At 42.3% G+C, this 16,468-nt stretch overlaps 1 protein-coding gene across 4 annotated transcripts in view; it reads right to left on the reverse strand.

Annotated features, from left to right (window-relative positions):
- Positions 1–4,774: 4,774 nt before the first annotated feature.
- Positions 4,775–16,468, reverse strand: part of WNT7B (Wnt family member 7B) — a 119,484-nt gene continuing 107,790 nt past the window's right edge. For 2 of the 4 annotated variants that reach the window (XM_081913374.1, XM_081913373.1), the window contains exon 4: positions 13,667–14,893. In XM_081913374.1, coding sequence (XP_081769500.1) covers positions 14,414–14,893 — 480 coding nt within the window. In that variant the 3' untranslated portion in view covers positions 13,667–14,413. Of the gene's footprint in view, positions 5,269–9,731; positions 11,865–13,666; positions 14,894–16,468 lie in introns of those variants that run through there. The other 2 variants (XM_081913376.1, XM_081913375.1) reach the window with 2 other exon arrangements.

The raw sequence follows: 16,468 nt of genomic DNA on the forward strand, positions 1-16,468 counted from the left end.
TGTATCAGCACCAGTCTTGAGACAGAAGGTTATTCTTCCACTCTGCCAAGGGAAGGGCTGTGTGTGTGTGTGTGTGTGTGTGTGTGCGTGCGCACGCACGCACATGTACATGCGCACACATGTGTGTGGCAGTTTTGCTAGCCTACCCTTTAGGTTTTGTATGTTTTGAAAGCAGATTGAGTTGCAGAGATGGCTCTATGCCCGATCAGTTGGAACAAGATGTAGTAAGAAAACCTGTCTTTCTGCATTGCTGCTGCTTCTTCATCCTTTTTTTTAAGCAAGAAAAATATTTCACCCATTAGTTTCCACAACAGTATTTTCTGAAGCTAGCAACTGATCGTTCTGTATGTTTGAGCACCGTTGAGTGACAGCTGCTTTGCTGTTATAGATATTTTACAGAGAGTTATTGGATAAATCAGACCACTAGTATATCATACATGATTTCAGCTGCAGTCGTGTATTTTATGCTCATTCCACACAAACGGGAAGAGTTTAGAGAAAGTCTGTTTTGCCCACAGAGCATTTGATTAAGATCAGTCCTGCAACTCATCATATCTGTGCCGGAGGCTGGCTGGCTCCCGTATCTGTATCCTCTTCCACATCCTGAACCAGCCCCAGGGTAAGCTAAGAATAATGGTGAAACCTGGAGTGTACTTAAATTCCAAGTCCTTATTATGCAGACAGTGGACCAAACCCTGCTGGCTATTTCTGCCTTGTGTCAACATGAAAATTTATCAAGTTGGCAGCAAACAGCAGCTTTGAAGAAAGCAATTTTGCAAGCCTCATTGAGGACCTCTCTGGTTGATGTTCGCATTTTAAAAATAATTCACACTTTCCCCCCCACCCCCCCCCATGTAATGTCAGGTTGCCATTCATCTGGCATTTCCCAAACAAAGACGGGATTTGCCCCTCGTAAACAGTGTCCGGGCGGAAATCACTGGAATGTCCAGGAAAACCCGGACAAATGGCAACCCATGTTGGAAGCGTAGTTTTTCCTTTAAAAAAGCTCCAAACCTCTTTTTAAAAAGATTTTGCACACACACAAAAACCCCCTCAAGAATTTGACCCCCCACCCCACCCAGAAGTTCAACAGCATTTGTGTCCAGATTTTCACTTTTCAAATTATGGGAACCCTGTGGAATGTCAGATGTAGTTTTGCCTTTATTTGGGGTAATCATTATTACCCAGTACATATGACAGTGTGGAGTGAAAGAGTCTCTACTTGTGGAAGCTTCATATTGATGATTACATGCTGGATAATCTTTTTGTGCGGCCTTTTATTTATTTATTTATTAAAAAATATTAGTTTTCACAACAAACAAAAACATCAAAAACAAACAAACATTTATTCTTGCTATAATAATTCCACTTTTGTTAACATTGTTCAGTGACTTCCTTGAATCCCCCTAGCTAAGTTTCCATATACTCCATTGTATCAGTTTTCCAAAACTATTTTCACATACAATTTACTTAGTCAATTTACATCAATTTACATCTGAGCCCGGCCTTGGCTGGGGAGGGCGGGGTATAAATAAAAATTATTATTATTATATTATTTTCTTTCTTTCTTTTCATTTTAACATCAACATAGTATTTTACAACATCACAAATTTAAATCCTAGGCCTATCTGGTACTCGCAAGTAATTCTATTTATGTTATCTTAACATATTTAGCTAAATAGTCTTAAAATTTCTTCCAATCTTCTTGGTGCTCCTCCTCCCTCTGGTCACGGACTCTTCCGGTCAGGTTGGCTAGCTCCCAAAAATCTATCATCTTCATTTGTTTCTTAATAAATGTATATTTCAACATTTTTTTCATTTCATTTGTGCAGCCATTTAGGTCTCTAGGATGGTGGCGGTATAATGCCTTACCATTGGAGCCATGGGGCCCTGGGGGCCTGAGTACCCATATTTCCCACGAAGGGGCTGGGCACCCACAAACTGCAGCAGCAAGCCCACGGGGACACCGCAGGGCGTGTGCATGCAATGTCACCACTCTACTGCATGCCATAGTAGGTTTCCTTCTCCAACAAAATGAGAAAACTTTTAAGATGAACCTACTGGAAATCAAGGCCATGCGTATCTTTAAAAAAGAAAAGTGAAATTGTCTTGTGTGAAAGGGAAAGGCATGCTAGTTTTCATGCGTATTTCTCTTTTGGAAACAAAGCAAAACAAAAATCACAAAGGTCTGAAACTGCTTATGAGCAGTAGTTTCATGGAGTTTAGTGAATTACTCATGTGGTTTCAGCATGGTGGCCTGGATTTGACAAGAGTTAAATACAGGTTCGGATACTGACGGGGAGTGGGGATCTGAAATCTGCATTTGAAGTTCCATGTGGTTTGTTCTGTGTTCAAGTAAGTGTCTTATCAAATCAAATTCATGAAATCCAGTATGGATTAGCAACAGTCTTCAGCAACAAAACAAACCTTTCAACTATGCTGCTTCTTGGAAAAGTTTAAACTGTGCCTTTTAACAGACACCTCAGCTATTGTGCAGTGTTCATGTGGGCAGAGAGAGGCTCATGTGCAGAGAGTGCGATATTTTCTTTGTTTGCATGTAAAGCCTAGTTCAACTGAGAAAATTTGATCCTTTGAGCAGGAGATTCCAGATGACATTCCATGACAAAACACTGATGCACCTCTCTACCCTGGTCTTAAACACCAGAGAGAAATATATTTTAGGATCTGACACTTTCTCTTGACTGAAGTTAGTCTGAAGTGATTCTAATATTGCATCTTTAAATTGCTGAAACTTACCCTGGGATGAGAAGGACGGGTGAGAAATCTGAATGAAAATGAATGGTTGATGATAACATAAATAAGTAAGATCAAGTGCCTTGACAAAGGCTTAGGTATAGGCATTAGAGAGGTGCAACTAGAGATAAATGCCTAAACGTAAACTCAAAGCAAGTGTGAAAGGGAGGGCTCCTTTTCCTCAGTTAAAATGTCTGCAATTTTTCAAGGACATAAGAAACACAGTGTCAATAATAAGCAAAAAAATCCACCTGAAGAGACATTAAAAGCGAATGTCTCCTTTGCAGATGAAACTTTCAAATAATTTCAGGGAAGCCTCAAGAGTTCCAGTGAGACTAGGAAGGGGTCTGGCTGACATAGTGTCCCTGCACCTCTCCAAACGGAGTGAATGAGAGATAAAATGACAAATGCAATTCAGTATAAGCAAGTGCAAATATATATCTCAGTTTCACCTGTATTTCACCTAATTTCATGGGGGCTAAACTAGCGGTGACTGACCAGGAATGTAGTGGGTGGCTTGATGAAGATGCTGACCCAGTATGCAGCAGCTGTGGGAAAAGCAAATTCCACACGAGGGCTTATTAGGAAAGGCATTGAAAATAAGCTGCGGGCGTCATAATGCCGCTATACAAACTGCATTTGGAACACTGTGTACATGTCTAGTCACCTCACCTTAAAAAGGATGATGTAGCAGGGATTCTGCCCAACATTGTAGGTGCCTGGCGCATGCATGTGATGTCGCATGGCAGGAGGAGGCCCAGTGAGCCCTGACACAGCTGTGACGGACGCCATCGGACCCTCCCGCTGCAGTGACAGGCTCCCTTGGATCCTCTGCCTGACAGAGTCTACCACTGCAGTGGGAGGGCCCAGCCTGCTGCAGCCGCGGTGAGCCCTGCTGGGCTTTTGGGAGGGTGCAATAGACCCCGTTGGGCCTCCTCCAACGGTGTGGCCCCCCTCATTGAAAATTTGGGGAGGGCTTCAACTCCACAGCTCTGCAGAGATGGCTCCCCTGTATTGTAGGATTGGAAAAGGTTCTGAAAAGAGCAACCAAAATAATCGAGGAGATGAAGTTACTCCCATATTAGGAAAGGTTGCAGCCTTTGGGATTTTTTAGTCTACAGAGAAGGCAAGCAAGGGGTGACACGAGAGAAGTTTTTAAGATTATGCCTGCCATGGAGAAAGCAGAGAAACATAACAAAACTCGACGTTGGAAGATTCAGGACAGAGAAAAGAGTATTTCTTCACACAGTGCATAGCTAAACTGTGGATCTTGCTCCCATGGGAGGCAGCCATGGCCACCAACCTGGATGGAGTTAAAAGAAGATTAGACAAATTTGTGGAGGACAAGACTATCAATGGCTCTTAGCCACGGTGGCTGGGTTCCACGTCCACTGCCAGAAGCAGTCTGCTTCTGAATACCAGTGTGGGCCACTGTGAGAGGAGGACCCTGGACTGGATGGGCCCTCTGACATTCCTATGAGGTTCACACCTGAAAAACCAAACCCATCTGTGTAGGAGGCGGAGAGAAGTATATACTTCTTTCTCAGCTTGTAGATTTGTCAAGTGTTTCTCATCTACATTTGTCACTTAGCTATGATGATCAGAAAAAACATCATTCATAGCATTTATTCAGTTCCCAATCTATGTGCCTGGGAGCATCACTGCTCTGTGGCATAACTGCTAGGCATGCCCTGGGAACAAAAATAACAATGAACGGCTGCTGTGAGCCCACAGCAGTCAGCTGCAGAGGGGGGTCCCACAGTGTCTCTGTATCCATGGGATAGTATGGGGGGCCAGGGGGCCATAGCCCCAGGCACATTTTTTTTTGAGGGGACGCAACCAGGCTGTCTCACTGAGGGAAGCCTCGCCTGGCCCAGCCTTTGGGGCTGGGGTGGCAGCAGCAGCAGCAGCAGCTCCTTCTCCTGAGAGCCACCTATGGACCAGCTGAGAGGGAGGGACAGGGTGCATTTCCAAGCCAGCCACTGCTCCCCTCCTGGGTCAATTCCCGCCTGAGCAGGGGGCAGAAGTGGCACAGAAGTGGTGGCAGTATTGCCGCCCTCCTCCTTCACTGAGCTAGCTGGACCAGTAATTTAATCCGATAAAAGGCAGCTTCTTGTGTTCTTGCTGAATTGCTTCCAAATCGATTTTAACACCCAGAGGTTTTCTTCTCATAAATCTTCACTATCACAAAGAAAGAAGCAGATCTTCAGGCTTTATTTTGTTTTTCAAATTCTTTAATGTACAGTGTTTTGAGTTCTGCCATTACTAATTACTGTAAACCGCAGTGTTGTATTTGTAGCATTCAAAATTGGTTGTGGATTCTCTCCCCACTCCCCCAAACTCTTTGATGCTAAACTACAGTTTATTCCCCACCAGAAGAGCAGTTCATAATCTCTTCACCCTTTGAGGCAAGGCTGGCATAGCTTTCAGTTTGTCTTTCATCCAATATTGTGTTTTCTCTGTCTTTTCCCCTTTGTGGTCAGCAGACATTGCTCAGTCCTGATGGGCCCTTGACTGCAAAACACACCTCCGCTTGAGCAAGTCTTTGGACATTAGGAATTCATGTCAAATTATCAGAAGAAACTTCAAGATGATGAGCACCTGACATAAAACATGGGCTGCTGGGGGGGGGGGGAGGTCACTCCCAAACACCTGGCGAATCAGAACTTAGGGGAATGGAAGCGCTAAGGTGATCAATGCACTGTGATCAATAAGTGGATGCAGGAATCCTGATGCACACAGTGAGCATCATCTTCCTATGAGGACCACTATGTTCATTTGTGCATAGAAAATGTGTGCATTGGAGCTTGCACATGGAAGTCAGAGCATGGATGAATTAATATGGTTAATTAGAAAAGTTGCATAACTGAATATGGAGAAAAGGATTTTCAAGGGGGCATTATGTTATAATATAGACACACACACGTATACTGTTTCAGTGTTGTTCAAAATAATTTAAAATAACTCTATAGACATTTCAATGATATACAATAATATAACTTAATTGAATCTCTCAGTTGTACTCAACAAATACTATTAATATATTTACAATATCTTGTGCCATAAGACCAAATATGGAAATATGATATCCACGGAGGACACATCAAATTTCATGAATCAAAGGGGGGGGGTTGCACTTTTATTGAGAGATCTGCATAACTGTGTGGTGGTGATGTTTCAGAGGAGCTGCAGTCATTTATTGTGAAGTAGAATTGGAATTGGATACATGTATGTTTGGAAAGACATTTGGGGTATGTGGCTTTTTGGGTGCTCATATGGAAACTCATCAGCAAATCTGTTCCACAAATGGAGCTGCCATTTCCACAAATGGTTATTTAAAAATTGGAATTAAGCTCGCCTAGGGCATTTAAAACAAACAAACAAAAAAAAACACCTTTATCTCACTTGCCAACTTACAATACGTACCACCAATGGAAAACACACAAAGAAGAAAAGTATGTTCTTTACTGTTGAATTTAGCTCATACTAGATCTGCAATGAATTTGCTCTCATTGGATTATTAAATCATATATTCTCTAAATAGTCTCTGAATACTGAAAAGTTGGTCAAATATTCAGCATTTGTGGCTGACATCCTATTATATTTTATTTCAGTATTTACTACATTTTACTGGATCTCAGTAGTTGATGTTTGACTGTTTTGGATAGTTGGGATAAATTTGGTATTCGACAGCTAGATAGGCTACGAGGTCTCATATCTGATGACTGTCAGAGCAATCAAGAGATGCCAACAACTCTGTGACTGTAATCCTAGAGGCCTGGGTGATGGCTCCACCATCTCATCCAGGGCCCTGCCAGGCTCATGTCAGCAAGGTGCAAGTGAGGAGCAACACTACTCTTATGGGACTTCTGGCTGAGAAGCCAGTGTGGCGAAACCAGAGTAAAAGGCGAAAGATTTATACGATCTGAAGAGAAACCAGAGTATCTACAGGTGGTACATGACACCAGTCAAGCTCGCAAAAATTTACCATTTGCCCGATAATAAATGTTGGAAATGCAAAGAAACTGAAGGAACATTCTTTCACCTTTGGTGGACATGCCCAAGGATTAAGACTTTCTGGGAGATGATCTATAATGAAATGAAAAAGGTATTCAAATATACCTTTCTGAAGAAAGCAGAGGCCTTTCTCCTGGGCATGGTCAGCCAATTGGTGCCAAAGAAGGATAGAACTTTCTTTATGTATGCTACAACAGCAGCTAGAATACTTATTGCAAAGTATTGAAAGACACAAGATCTACCCACCCGGGAAGAATGGCAGATGAAGGTGATGGACTATATGGAATTGGCGGAAATGACTGGCAGAATCCGAGACCAGGGAGAAGAGTTGGTGGAAGAAGATTGGAAGAAATTTAAATATTATTTACAGAAACATTGTAAAATTAATGAATGTTAGAAGGATGCTGGAATGAAGTTATATGGCTTTAGCAGAAATGTTATAAAGAATTAAGTAAAAATAGATTGTTAATTGGCTAAAGGGGGAAAAGTAAGGTTAGATTGTGTTAAGACAAATTATAGGACGAAAACTGAGAAAGATGGAAAGGATTTGCTGAAATAGCTAACTAGAATACAAAAAAGGGAGGTGTGAGGAGGTTGATGAAACAAGTAAATGAAAGATAAGTTATGGAAATATTTGATGTGTTTTTAATGGTTTCTGTTTTTGTTTTTGTTTTGTTAAGATAAGTAGTGTTTTTTGTTTTTGTTTTTTGTGTATTGTAATATATTGTTCTGTTTTGTTTAACTTTGTTTTTTCTTTCTGTAATCCTTAAACCTTTAATAAATATTACTTTTTAAAAAAAGAGAGAAGCCAGTGTGGCAAGTCACCTCTCTGGGTGCGCCCAGCTTTGTGGGGAACCTGGATGGAGATGGGGGTACTGGGGGCTGGCATGCTCTCCCAATGATGTTGGAGGGGGGTGAACTCACAGACATCTGGAAATGCCTGCTGGGGTCAGAGATGGAGGTCGCGGGGGAAGGACGCGGGGTTACTGCAACTTCATCCACTGCAAGCTCTAGTCTCTCTTCTGCATGTGCTGCAAAGTTCCTTCAAATTAGGATAATTGGGCATAAAGTTAGGGCAATCTTCAGAGAAGATGTGAAATAAACAAGCTGCTGGGAGCTAGAGGTTTCTGAATGAAAGTAATAAACACACCACTTTTTATGTGTTTACGAGCCCCTCCTGTTAAAAGGAAGAAAAGATTACAAATGAGGACCTTGGAGTTTAAATTAGCCTTGCCTCAATGAACAGTGGGTAAAGAAATTATGAGTGTATAGCTGGTGAAAAGATGGCAGAGAAGGAGAGACTGTGTTCTTTTTCTTATATTTTCTAAGGGAACACAACTCACCCACCACTAGAGTGAGGAAATAAATTTAAGCACAGGACAGTGGAACCGATGGCAATTTGTGAGAAGCAATAATTTGGGAACTGTGTTGTAAAGAAACTGTTTGGGTGAAGGCGGGGCAGGGGGAGGGACTGTTTATGCTTTTCCATTTTACCAAGGGATTTGCCCACCTCCTCCCAGAACAATAAATAAAGAATTTGAAATAAAGACCACAGGAGGTGAAATAAAGATGGAGGTGACAGCATTGCTAAAAACAAGAGAGGCTTGGACTTTGTTTGAAAGAATAAAATGAAAATCAGCAGAGAAATGGTGATGGGGAGGGGACTAACTCTGTCTTTTTAAGTTCATGAGGAAGTATGGTCTAAACACACCCACCCACACACCCCACTATGCAGGCTGGTTTAACTGAGAATGTTTGCAGGAGGAGAATGCTTTCCCAAATGGCTGTCCTTGAAAACAAAGGCCGGTGGGGTGCAAATGCTGTGGTGAAAATATGGATTTCTACAACACCACAGTTCTGGACAGGAAATGGATATGATGGAAGGAGAGCAGTGGTGAAAAGGATGGATCCAGATTTATACAAAAGCAAGATGAAAAGAAAGAATTAATATAAAAACAACAAGTAATGATTTAAGATGGAGAGGCAAGGGGCAGAGTAACCTCATTTGTTTTCTTTCTGTTTTGTTTTTTAAGGGAATAATAAATTATACAAGCAGGAATTGAGAAATTGACAGCTGAGGGAGAGGGGGGAAAGGAGGGGAAAATATAAATTTTAAAAATGTGGAATTTAAGATTAAATATAAGGAATGGAATGTGAATTGGAAATAGTGTAATATAAAGCAGTAATTAGAAGAATGAAGAAACACATTGATGATGGAGAGTGGGAAAATTGTATTAAAATTGATGTAATTTGGTATTGATTTGTTAAAAATTTGGAAAATGAATAAAAATTATTTGGCAAGCAACAGCACTCTTACGCTCTCTGTCCTTTTTTAAAAAAAGAATTACTACCCCAGTTTGGAGGCATGTTGGAGAAGGGGGAGAGTGTCTGATGCTCAGGGATGCCCCCAAACTGTCTTGGCAGCAGGGAGGAGGCTTCTGACGCTGAATCTCCCAGACTTGAATCTTGGGTGCTTCCCATGGTCCATGGGACGCATTCCTGGGGACTGCAGGGTTTCAAGCCCCAACACTCAGATATGAACTTCTGGTAAAAACGTAACATTTAATATTTGAAATTTTGCACCCAAACTTTTGACAATTTAAAGAATTCATGCTAATGAATTGTGGACTGTCAAACAAGCTGGCTGAAATGGCCAGATGGAAATACCACAAGGAAGATGTACCACAACAAAAGCTGCTGCATTGCAACAACAAATTAGCATGAAACAAATACAGTAGAATCAAACAAGAGATTGATCAATGAGACATCAAACTGAAGATCTAATAACCATTCAAAAGTGCTGATATGTGTGTGACTCACGAGGGTTTTTTGTACCACAAAGGGGACTATTTATTAAGAGATGGCTTACTGCAGTGTGTGAGAGAGTGAGGAGGGAAAATACTTGGTCTGATGGTTGCTCTTCTCAACATTTAATCAGAAATCTAGGAAAGCTGTTTACAACTCTCTCAACTCAGGGGAACATAGGCACTTGTGTGAACCTGCCAGGTGATCAGGAGAATCTTTTACCACACAGTAAATGTGTTGTAGAATGTAAAACAGTTCTCTGCATTCAGTCTTAGGACTAATGAGGATGAAGACAAACGTAACATTTCAAGCTTACAGCCAAATGTAGCTCTGTGTGGAGGATGTAGTTAGAGCACAGAAAGCAGTTGTTTTCAGAGCAGTGTTTGAGCTACTTCCATCGTTATTACAATGTTATGTCTGGCTTAACACTTGAAATAATGCTTCTATGTTGAAACTGGCTTTTTTCAAGCTCTAGATGCTAGGACCTGCTAGGGACTCTCGTCTTTTGGCAAGGTTTTGCTCTACCTGAACATCAAAATTGAGTGCTGAGAAAGGAAGTTGAATTAGCTGGATTTGCTGCCCTGTTCCAGCTGGAGATACCAATGTACAGATGCAGCTTTTATTATATGCAGCAAATGCTAATTCAGATATGCAGCTGTATCTGCATCACAATGTTTGCCTGTGCTCCATTAACCTGCAAAATGCATCTTGTGAGCTACCTATGGACCTATATCCTCATCTAGACCCAGCAGTTGTTTTGTGTAACTAGAGATGGATCAGGGCTCTTTCCAGTATTGGACACTGGGCATTTTAAGTCGTGGCTCTTCACGATCCATCTTTCCTGATGCCAAGACAGGAACACCTGCTTGGGTGAATATTTGCAATCCAAGTCTCTTAATTCTTTTTATATCATCTGCAAGTACCTTACTTAGCTCTTAGAGATAAATTCAGAAAGGGTGCTTTCACACAGCTAAAATTTGCCACAGACTAGAAGGGACCTGGATTTCATGTTCATTTTCAGTAAAAAAATGTAATTGGCCTTTCAGCTGGCTTGCAACCAAGTGGTGGACATTTTCATAACTGGGAGCTGCAGATTCACACCAGGTTTTTGAAAACTGAATGTTATCACCTATTCTGCTGCCTGATCCTGTCTAGCTCAGATACCCCATGTGGCACTATGTGTTTCACTATGTGTTGATTATTTAGCTCTTGGAACTGTTGAATGCAAATAGGTGTCGTTGAAACGAAGGCATTTGCAATGACACTGGGTGATACAAAAGTTGTAACTGTAACGTTTTGAACTGTGATCCACACATGCCAGAGTTGCACTCTTCAGTAGATTCAGAGGCATGTGGGAACCAACCATACAATGTGAAACAATAAAATGTAAGATAAAGGTCCAGAAAGAAACACAGTGGTGCAATTGCAAGGAACATGAATAAAGGCTTTGCTCATTTCTGAATATTTATTTGAAATTTACTAAGGGCTATTTTATGCAGGACCGGCCCACCCACAGGCAAGGTGAGAAAACTGTCTCAGGTGGCAGGATCTACAGAGGCAGCAGATCCAGCCTCCGAGGAATGCATTGCCTGCTGCTGCTGCTGCAATGACAGGAAAAGCTGCAGCATGCTCCTTGGAGGCTGGATCTGCTTCCTCAGCAGCTCTCCCCATGCTACCACAACAGTGGTCTCTCTGCCCTGGTGGAGGGTTGCTGGTTTTGTGCCATTTTGTGGTTTGCCTTAGGTGCCAAAATGCCTTGGGCTGGCCCTGATTTTATACATTACGCTGTAGGACATCCAGACTTAAGAGGCAGCTGCAGCCAAACCCAGCTCCTTGTCAAGTTTACCAGCAGGACCCTTGGAAACATGTGCATGCTACAGTCATGCTTTTTGGCTATAGACGTGCACCTAAAAGTGTGGCATGAAGAGGCTCTTCGGGAAGAGGGAGGGTAGTTAAATGCTGTCAACCATACTTCGGTTCACTGTGCCATTTAAAAATAACTCAAGTTAACACATCAGCCATGTATTAGCTGTCTGTATTGGGTAAAGTGGGATTCAGCAGCTGCTCTTTTCATCATCTTCATGGCATGGTGTGAACATGATAATGCCTTTCAGAGAAAAAACCTGTCCTAACCGGGAAATTATCAAACATTAAGAAAATCCAACTGCCCAAATAATGTTGCTGCAAGGTTGACTCTATAAAGCCCTTATGACCAAATCACACATGCATGTACTTACTGGTTTGTGCAACAGTTGATGGCTCACAGCTAAATGTCTGACTTGTCTCTCCTGAAAGGAATTTGCTTGAGGTGATGTATGAGAAAACTGCTGGCTCTTGTTTACTTATTTACTTATTTATTTATATTTAGAATACTTTCTAGCCCCAAGAGGCTTTCAAAGCGCCTTCCTTGCAAAAGATTCTCACAATAATAATAATATTATTAATAATAATAAACCACCCCACATTCACAGAAATGGTACAGTGTCCCTCTGTTGCCAGAACTATTCAAGTGACATTCCCTGCCCCGTGCTTTCCTGGTGTCTCCCTTCAGCCTTTGCCCACTAGACAACAGCTCCCACGGATGTCCTCTGAGGCAAGGCAGTGGGAACTTGATGGACTACAGCATTGAGTGGCAAACTGCATGTGGGAATAAATGGTGGCATAGACTTTATATTTGCCAATGGGACTGGGGTTCCTGCAGCAAAAATTTCCACCCACTTCCTTGTCACATTGGTGACATCCAATCCACATTCATTGCAACTGTTGGGAGGAATGGAAAGAACCATGGCCAGTGGTGGTGCAAAAGTCACACACCTCAGTCAACATCCTTTCGATTCAGTGAAGATAGTTCATACATTCAGCTAATATTCAGAGACTTATAAAGATCCTCTTCCCATGGAACGGGTCCAGGGTTCCCTCTGCCACCATCCCCTTAATAGAGTGAGTACTTTAGGTTGTCTGTGCCTGAAGAGGCTGAAACTGTGAGCCATAACCCACAAAATAAAGGGTGGGAATAGCAGCCCTGCTTGGATGTCCTAATTCCTCATCAAAAGAGGAAGACTGGGGGAGAATGTGATGACTCTCTCCTGTAATCTCTTTGCTCCATGAGTTGGAAGCACACATCTACAGTAAGGAGTCTGCTCTATCTGAGAAGGTTCCACTTGTGATTTAGAACCCTGGGAGATCATGGACAACCTAGAGAAGTAGAGAAGTCTCACCACTGCAGAAGTCAACCCTCCAGCTCAACAGTGGGGAAGATTATGAGCTAGAGCACTCAGGAGCCTCACTCGCCCTCATCCCATGGAGAATCAGAAACCTCTGAAGAGTGTCCATCTGATTTAGCCCTCTGCATGTATGAGTCTCCCAAAGGACTTTCTCTGTTGCACAAGTTAAGAGTGTGGAGGTCAGGCACAGGAGGCCTTCCTTCACCCAGAAACAGGAACTTCTGCCCAGGTAAGCCAGTGCATCATTAAGTAACATTTAAACATGGCAGCTTCTCCGTGGGTTCATCCCACTGTGTGGCTGTGATACCTAAAAGTGTGCCACTATGTGGGCAGTGGGACCTTAATACAAAATTGTCATCCCCAATGCTGATCTGCACTAATATTTGTTTACTTGATGGCTCCTTAATGCGAAACCATTACCCAGCTAAGCTTGGGAATGATGCTTTCATGTCAAGTGCTACACAGTTTTCTGGATCCTCGTGGTGGTGACCCTTAACTGTTCCAGCCACAGCATGGGGTGGACACATGAAAAAGTGTCTCCCCAAACATGGCTGCAACCAACAAAAGGTAGCCGAGGGGTGAGAAATGAGGAAGCAGGGACAGTATACAAGCTTGGCTGCCTTGGTTTGTACAGGGATGAAACTGCTGCTCCCCTTCTGAATTCTGGGTTATCTATAGCAACCACGTTCCTAGCATTTTAAACCACTGTTTCCCATGCTCCCGTTGCTTGTGCTCTTAGGCCATGTTTGATGTGTACAGTCACAGAACTCTTTCTAACAGTGGAGTGCTATGAAATCAGTAGCATTGAAGACATAGGGAGAACCAAGTACAAAACAAAATCAGAAATAAAAATCAGAAAGTTAGAATTCCAGTAAGTTTACATTTAGTACAGAGTAAAGACATAGCTACCCGTTAGTGCTTAGAGAATTTGTTTTGATGCTATTAAAAACATAAATAAAATATTTTTTTCTTCAAATGTCCATTCAAAAGGTTCCAGTGTCACCTGCAGCTGTCAGAGCTTTGTCCTTTGTCCTGACCTTTGTTTTACAAATAAGTCAATAGCTGAGCTTCCACCCTAGTCCCTATTTTACATCATTGTCTCACCAGCTGCCCTTTACCTGCTTTTGTTTTTTCTTTTCTTAGAAATAAAAGTTTTTCAGCAACACTGCTGGGATTTTAGGTTTCTCTGTGTACAGTTAAATTCCTCATTTGCTTTTTAATAAGATAAAGGTCTTATTTGCACATATTTGTGTGCGTTATAAATCTGAAAATAACCTCCTGGACTGTGATACGTATAATTTAATCTAAGAGCAAAACTCTACAAAACCCAGACTGCAGGGTTTCTTGTGGGGTGGGGTGGGGAACCACAGAGGAACTTGCTTGCACTGAACGAAGTCACCGTACAATTCATCCCATCGACCCTGGTTCCAATGTAGTGAAAGCAGCTAGTCAGCAAGTTAACGCATCGTTCTTGAATGTGTTATTAAGAAGTAATAGGAAAGAGACTGGCCTCCTCCTCCAAGAAAATTAAATGTGCAAAATGATGCTGTAGTTGTCTTGTTCCACTCTAACACGTGGCGGCTGTGTCTTTTAAAAAGGAGGAACATTAGCTGTTATTTACAAGTGAACACCTCTGTCCGCTCGCTACAAGTGTTGCATTTCACAAAGCAGCACCAGTGGAACTTGCAGTTACACTGCCAAACTTTGGTGTACTGATGGGTGTTGTAGCCCCTTCCACAGCACATCATGTCACACCCATCGGCGCTGGGTGAGGTGCGGTTGCAGAGGCGTCCCTGTGTCCCCACGCTCCCAGTGGAAGCATCTTCTTCGCAGTAGTTGGGTGACTTATCTATATATACCAGATCTGTTTCCATTGGTTTCTGGTAACTTCTGATCTGCTTGATCTTCAGAAAGGTGGGCTGCCTAAGCCTGCTGGCTCTCACCACTTCCACCTGCACGGCGGCGTTGTATTTTTCTTTCAAAATATATCCAATCTCTCTGAATTTAGGGAGCGTAGTCCAACAGGTCTTGGTTGTGCAGGAACCAGAAACCCCGTGGCATTTGCATTCCAGTTTCATTCTCTCTTCAAGCACCTGTAGACAAAAGCAGGGAGAAATAATGAAAGGGGGAAACAGCCTCTCATAGTTCACCACGTGGATTCTAAGATATTACATGGGAAGTTATTTGTGACAATATCATGCATAAAGATCAAGGGCACGATCCGGCACTTTTAAACTCCCACTAGCTCCAGATGGAGATCTCTGCTGTGTGCTTTTCTCTCATTAAAATTAACTGAAATTAGGAGTGGTTCGCTTGGCGTCATTCAAGCCTTTGGTGTGGAAGTGTGAAAGCAAAATTTTGTTAATGTTCCTAATGGTGTGATTCATCTCTTCTGCCCTAAAGATGTTCAGACAATACCCACACCAAATTCAACCTTATTATGCTCTATCTCCAATAAAATGGTTGCAGTATTTTATATGCTTCAGATGGTTCAAATGTGCTTAATATTTTAATTAAATGCAAAATTCAATGGAAACCCTAATAGTCATATCCAAAACAATGTTGTTGGCTATGTCAGCCTGGTGCCTTCCAGATGTGGCTTGGCTGCAGCTCCCGCCCTCTCATATTACTTGCCATGCTGGCTGGGGTTGATGGGAGTTCAACAGCATCAGGAGGGCACCATTTTGGCTATGCTGGTGTGCAATATGCAAGTTGATCCTGCGGGATCATATAGTTCCCCTTCGTTTGCCAACAGCATACAGAAGAAGACACGCAGTATAGTAAGTCAGCATGTGCTGGTAGGATTCAGCTTGAGCCTTCAGGCAAACAACAGAGCGCAAAGCAAATGTGCATAAAGTGCGGCTCATAAGCAAATGCAGCCATCCAGGCCAAAGGTGTGTGGGAGGCATGTGACACTTCACAGGAAGACACAGACAATTCCCTTCCCATCCCGTTAAATTCATCCAATCAGGCAATTCATCTCTGGGAAATACCAAAGTGAATGGCATTGCATTTAAGACCTCACTACACTTTTTCAAATAAAGCTAGTGTGAACCTTCAGGAGACAGGAAAGACATGTTTAAACAAAGCAATAATACTGAATCTGTAGCTGTTATGCATTTCAAAAATGGTTGTTGTTTGTGCTTAATGTATGGACTGGAATCCAGATATTGTTCATTGAAACTGTCCACGTCTAAATTCATATTTTTCTTATTATTCATGCAGTGTCACCTACACACTTCACAGAAGAAAAAAACACAGTAGTTCCCTACCTCAGGTTTATAATCTATTTGTATAAGCAAGAAACAAAACAAAATACCACCAGGCATGCCATCTTCCAGGAAACTCCATTCCTGGTTTTCCATCTGTCTCCCTCATCCTTCCCCCCCCACTGCTAAACAAAAACTCAGCATTCTGTGGCCACTGAGCGTTACTATTACTATGATGATGAAACAATGAGGAAAGCAAAGGAGAGGGGGGAAGGGGCAGGAGCCCTTGTCAGGCACTCTGTCCCTGCATGAGTAGCAGTGGAGAGGGCCTGCCAAGCCCAGCCCCATCGCCGTTCTTGACTAGGAGGGTAAGCTTCTATAGGGAAACATTTCAGCAACTGACCCAACAAATGTTCATTATTCAAATAACCAATGGCATTAGTATTTCCATGTGCTTTT

Source organism: Podarcis melisellensis, assembly GCF_964234715.1.
Source record: "Podarcis melisellensis genome assembly, chromosome: 5".
In the NCBI taxonomy this organism is placed as follows: domain Eukaryota; kingdom Metazoa; phylum Chordata; class Lepidosauria; order Squamata; family Lacertidae; genus Podarcis; species Podarcis melisellensis.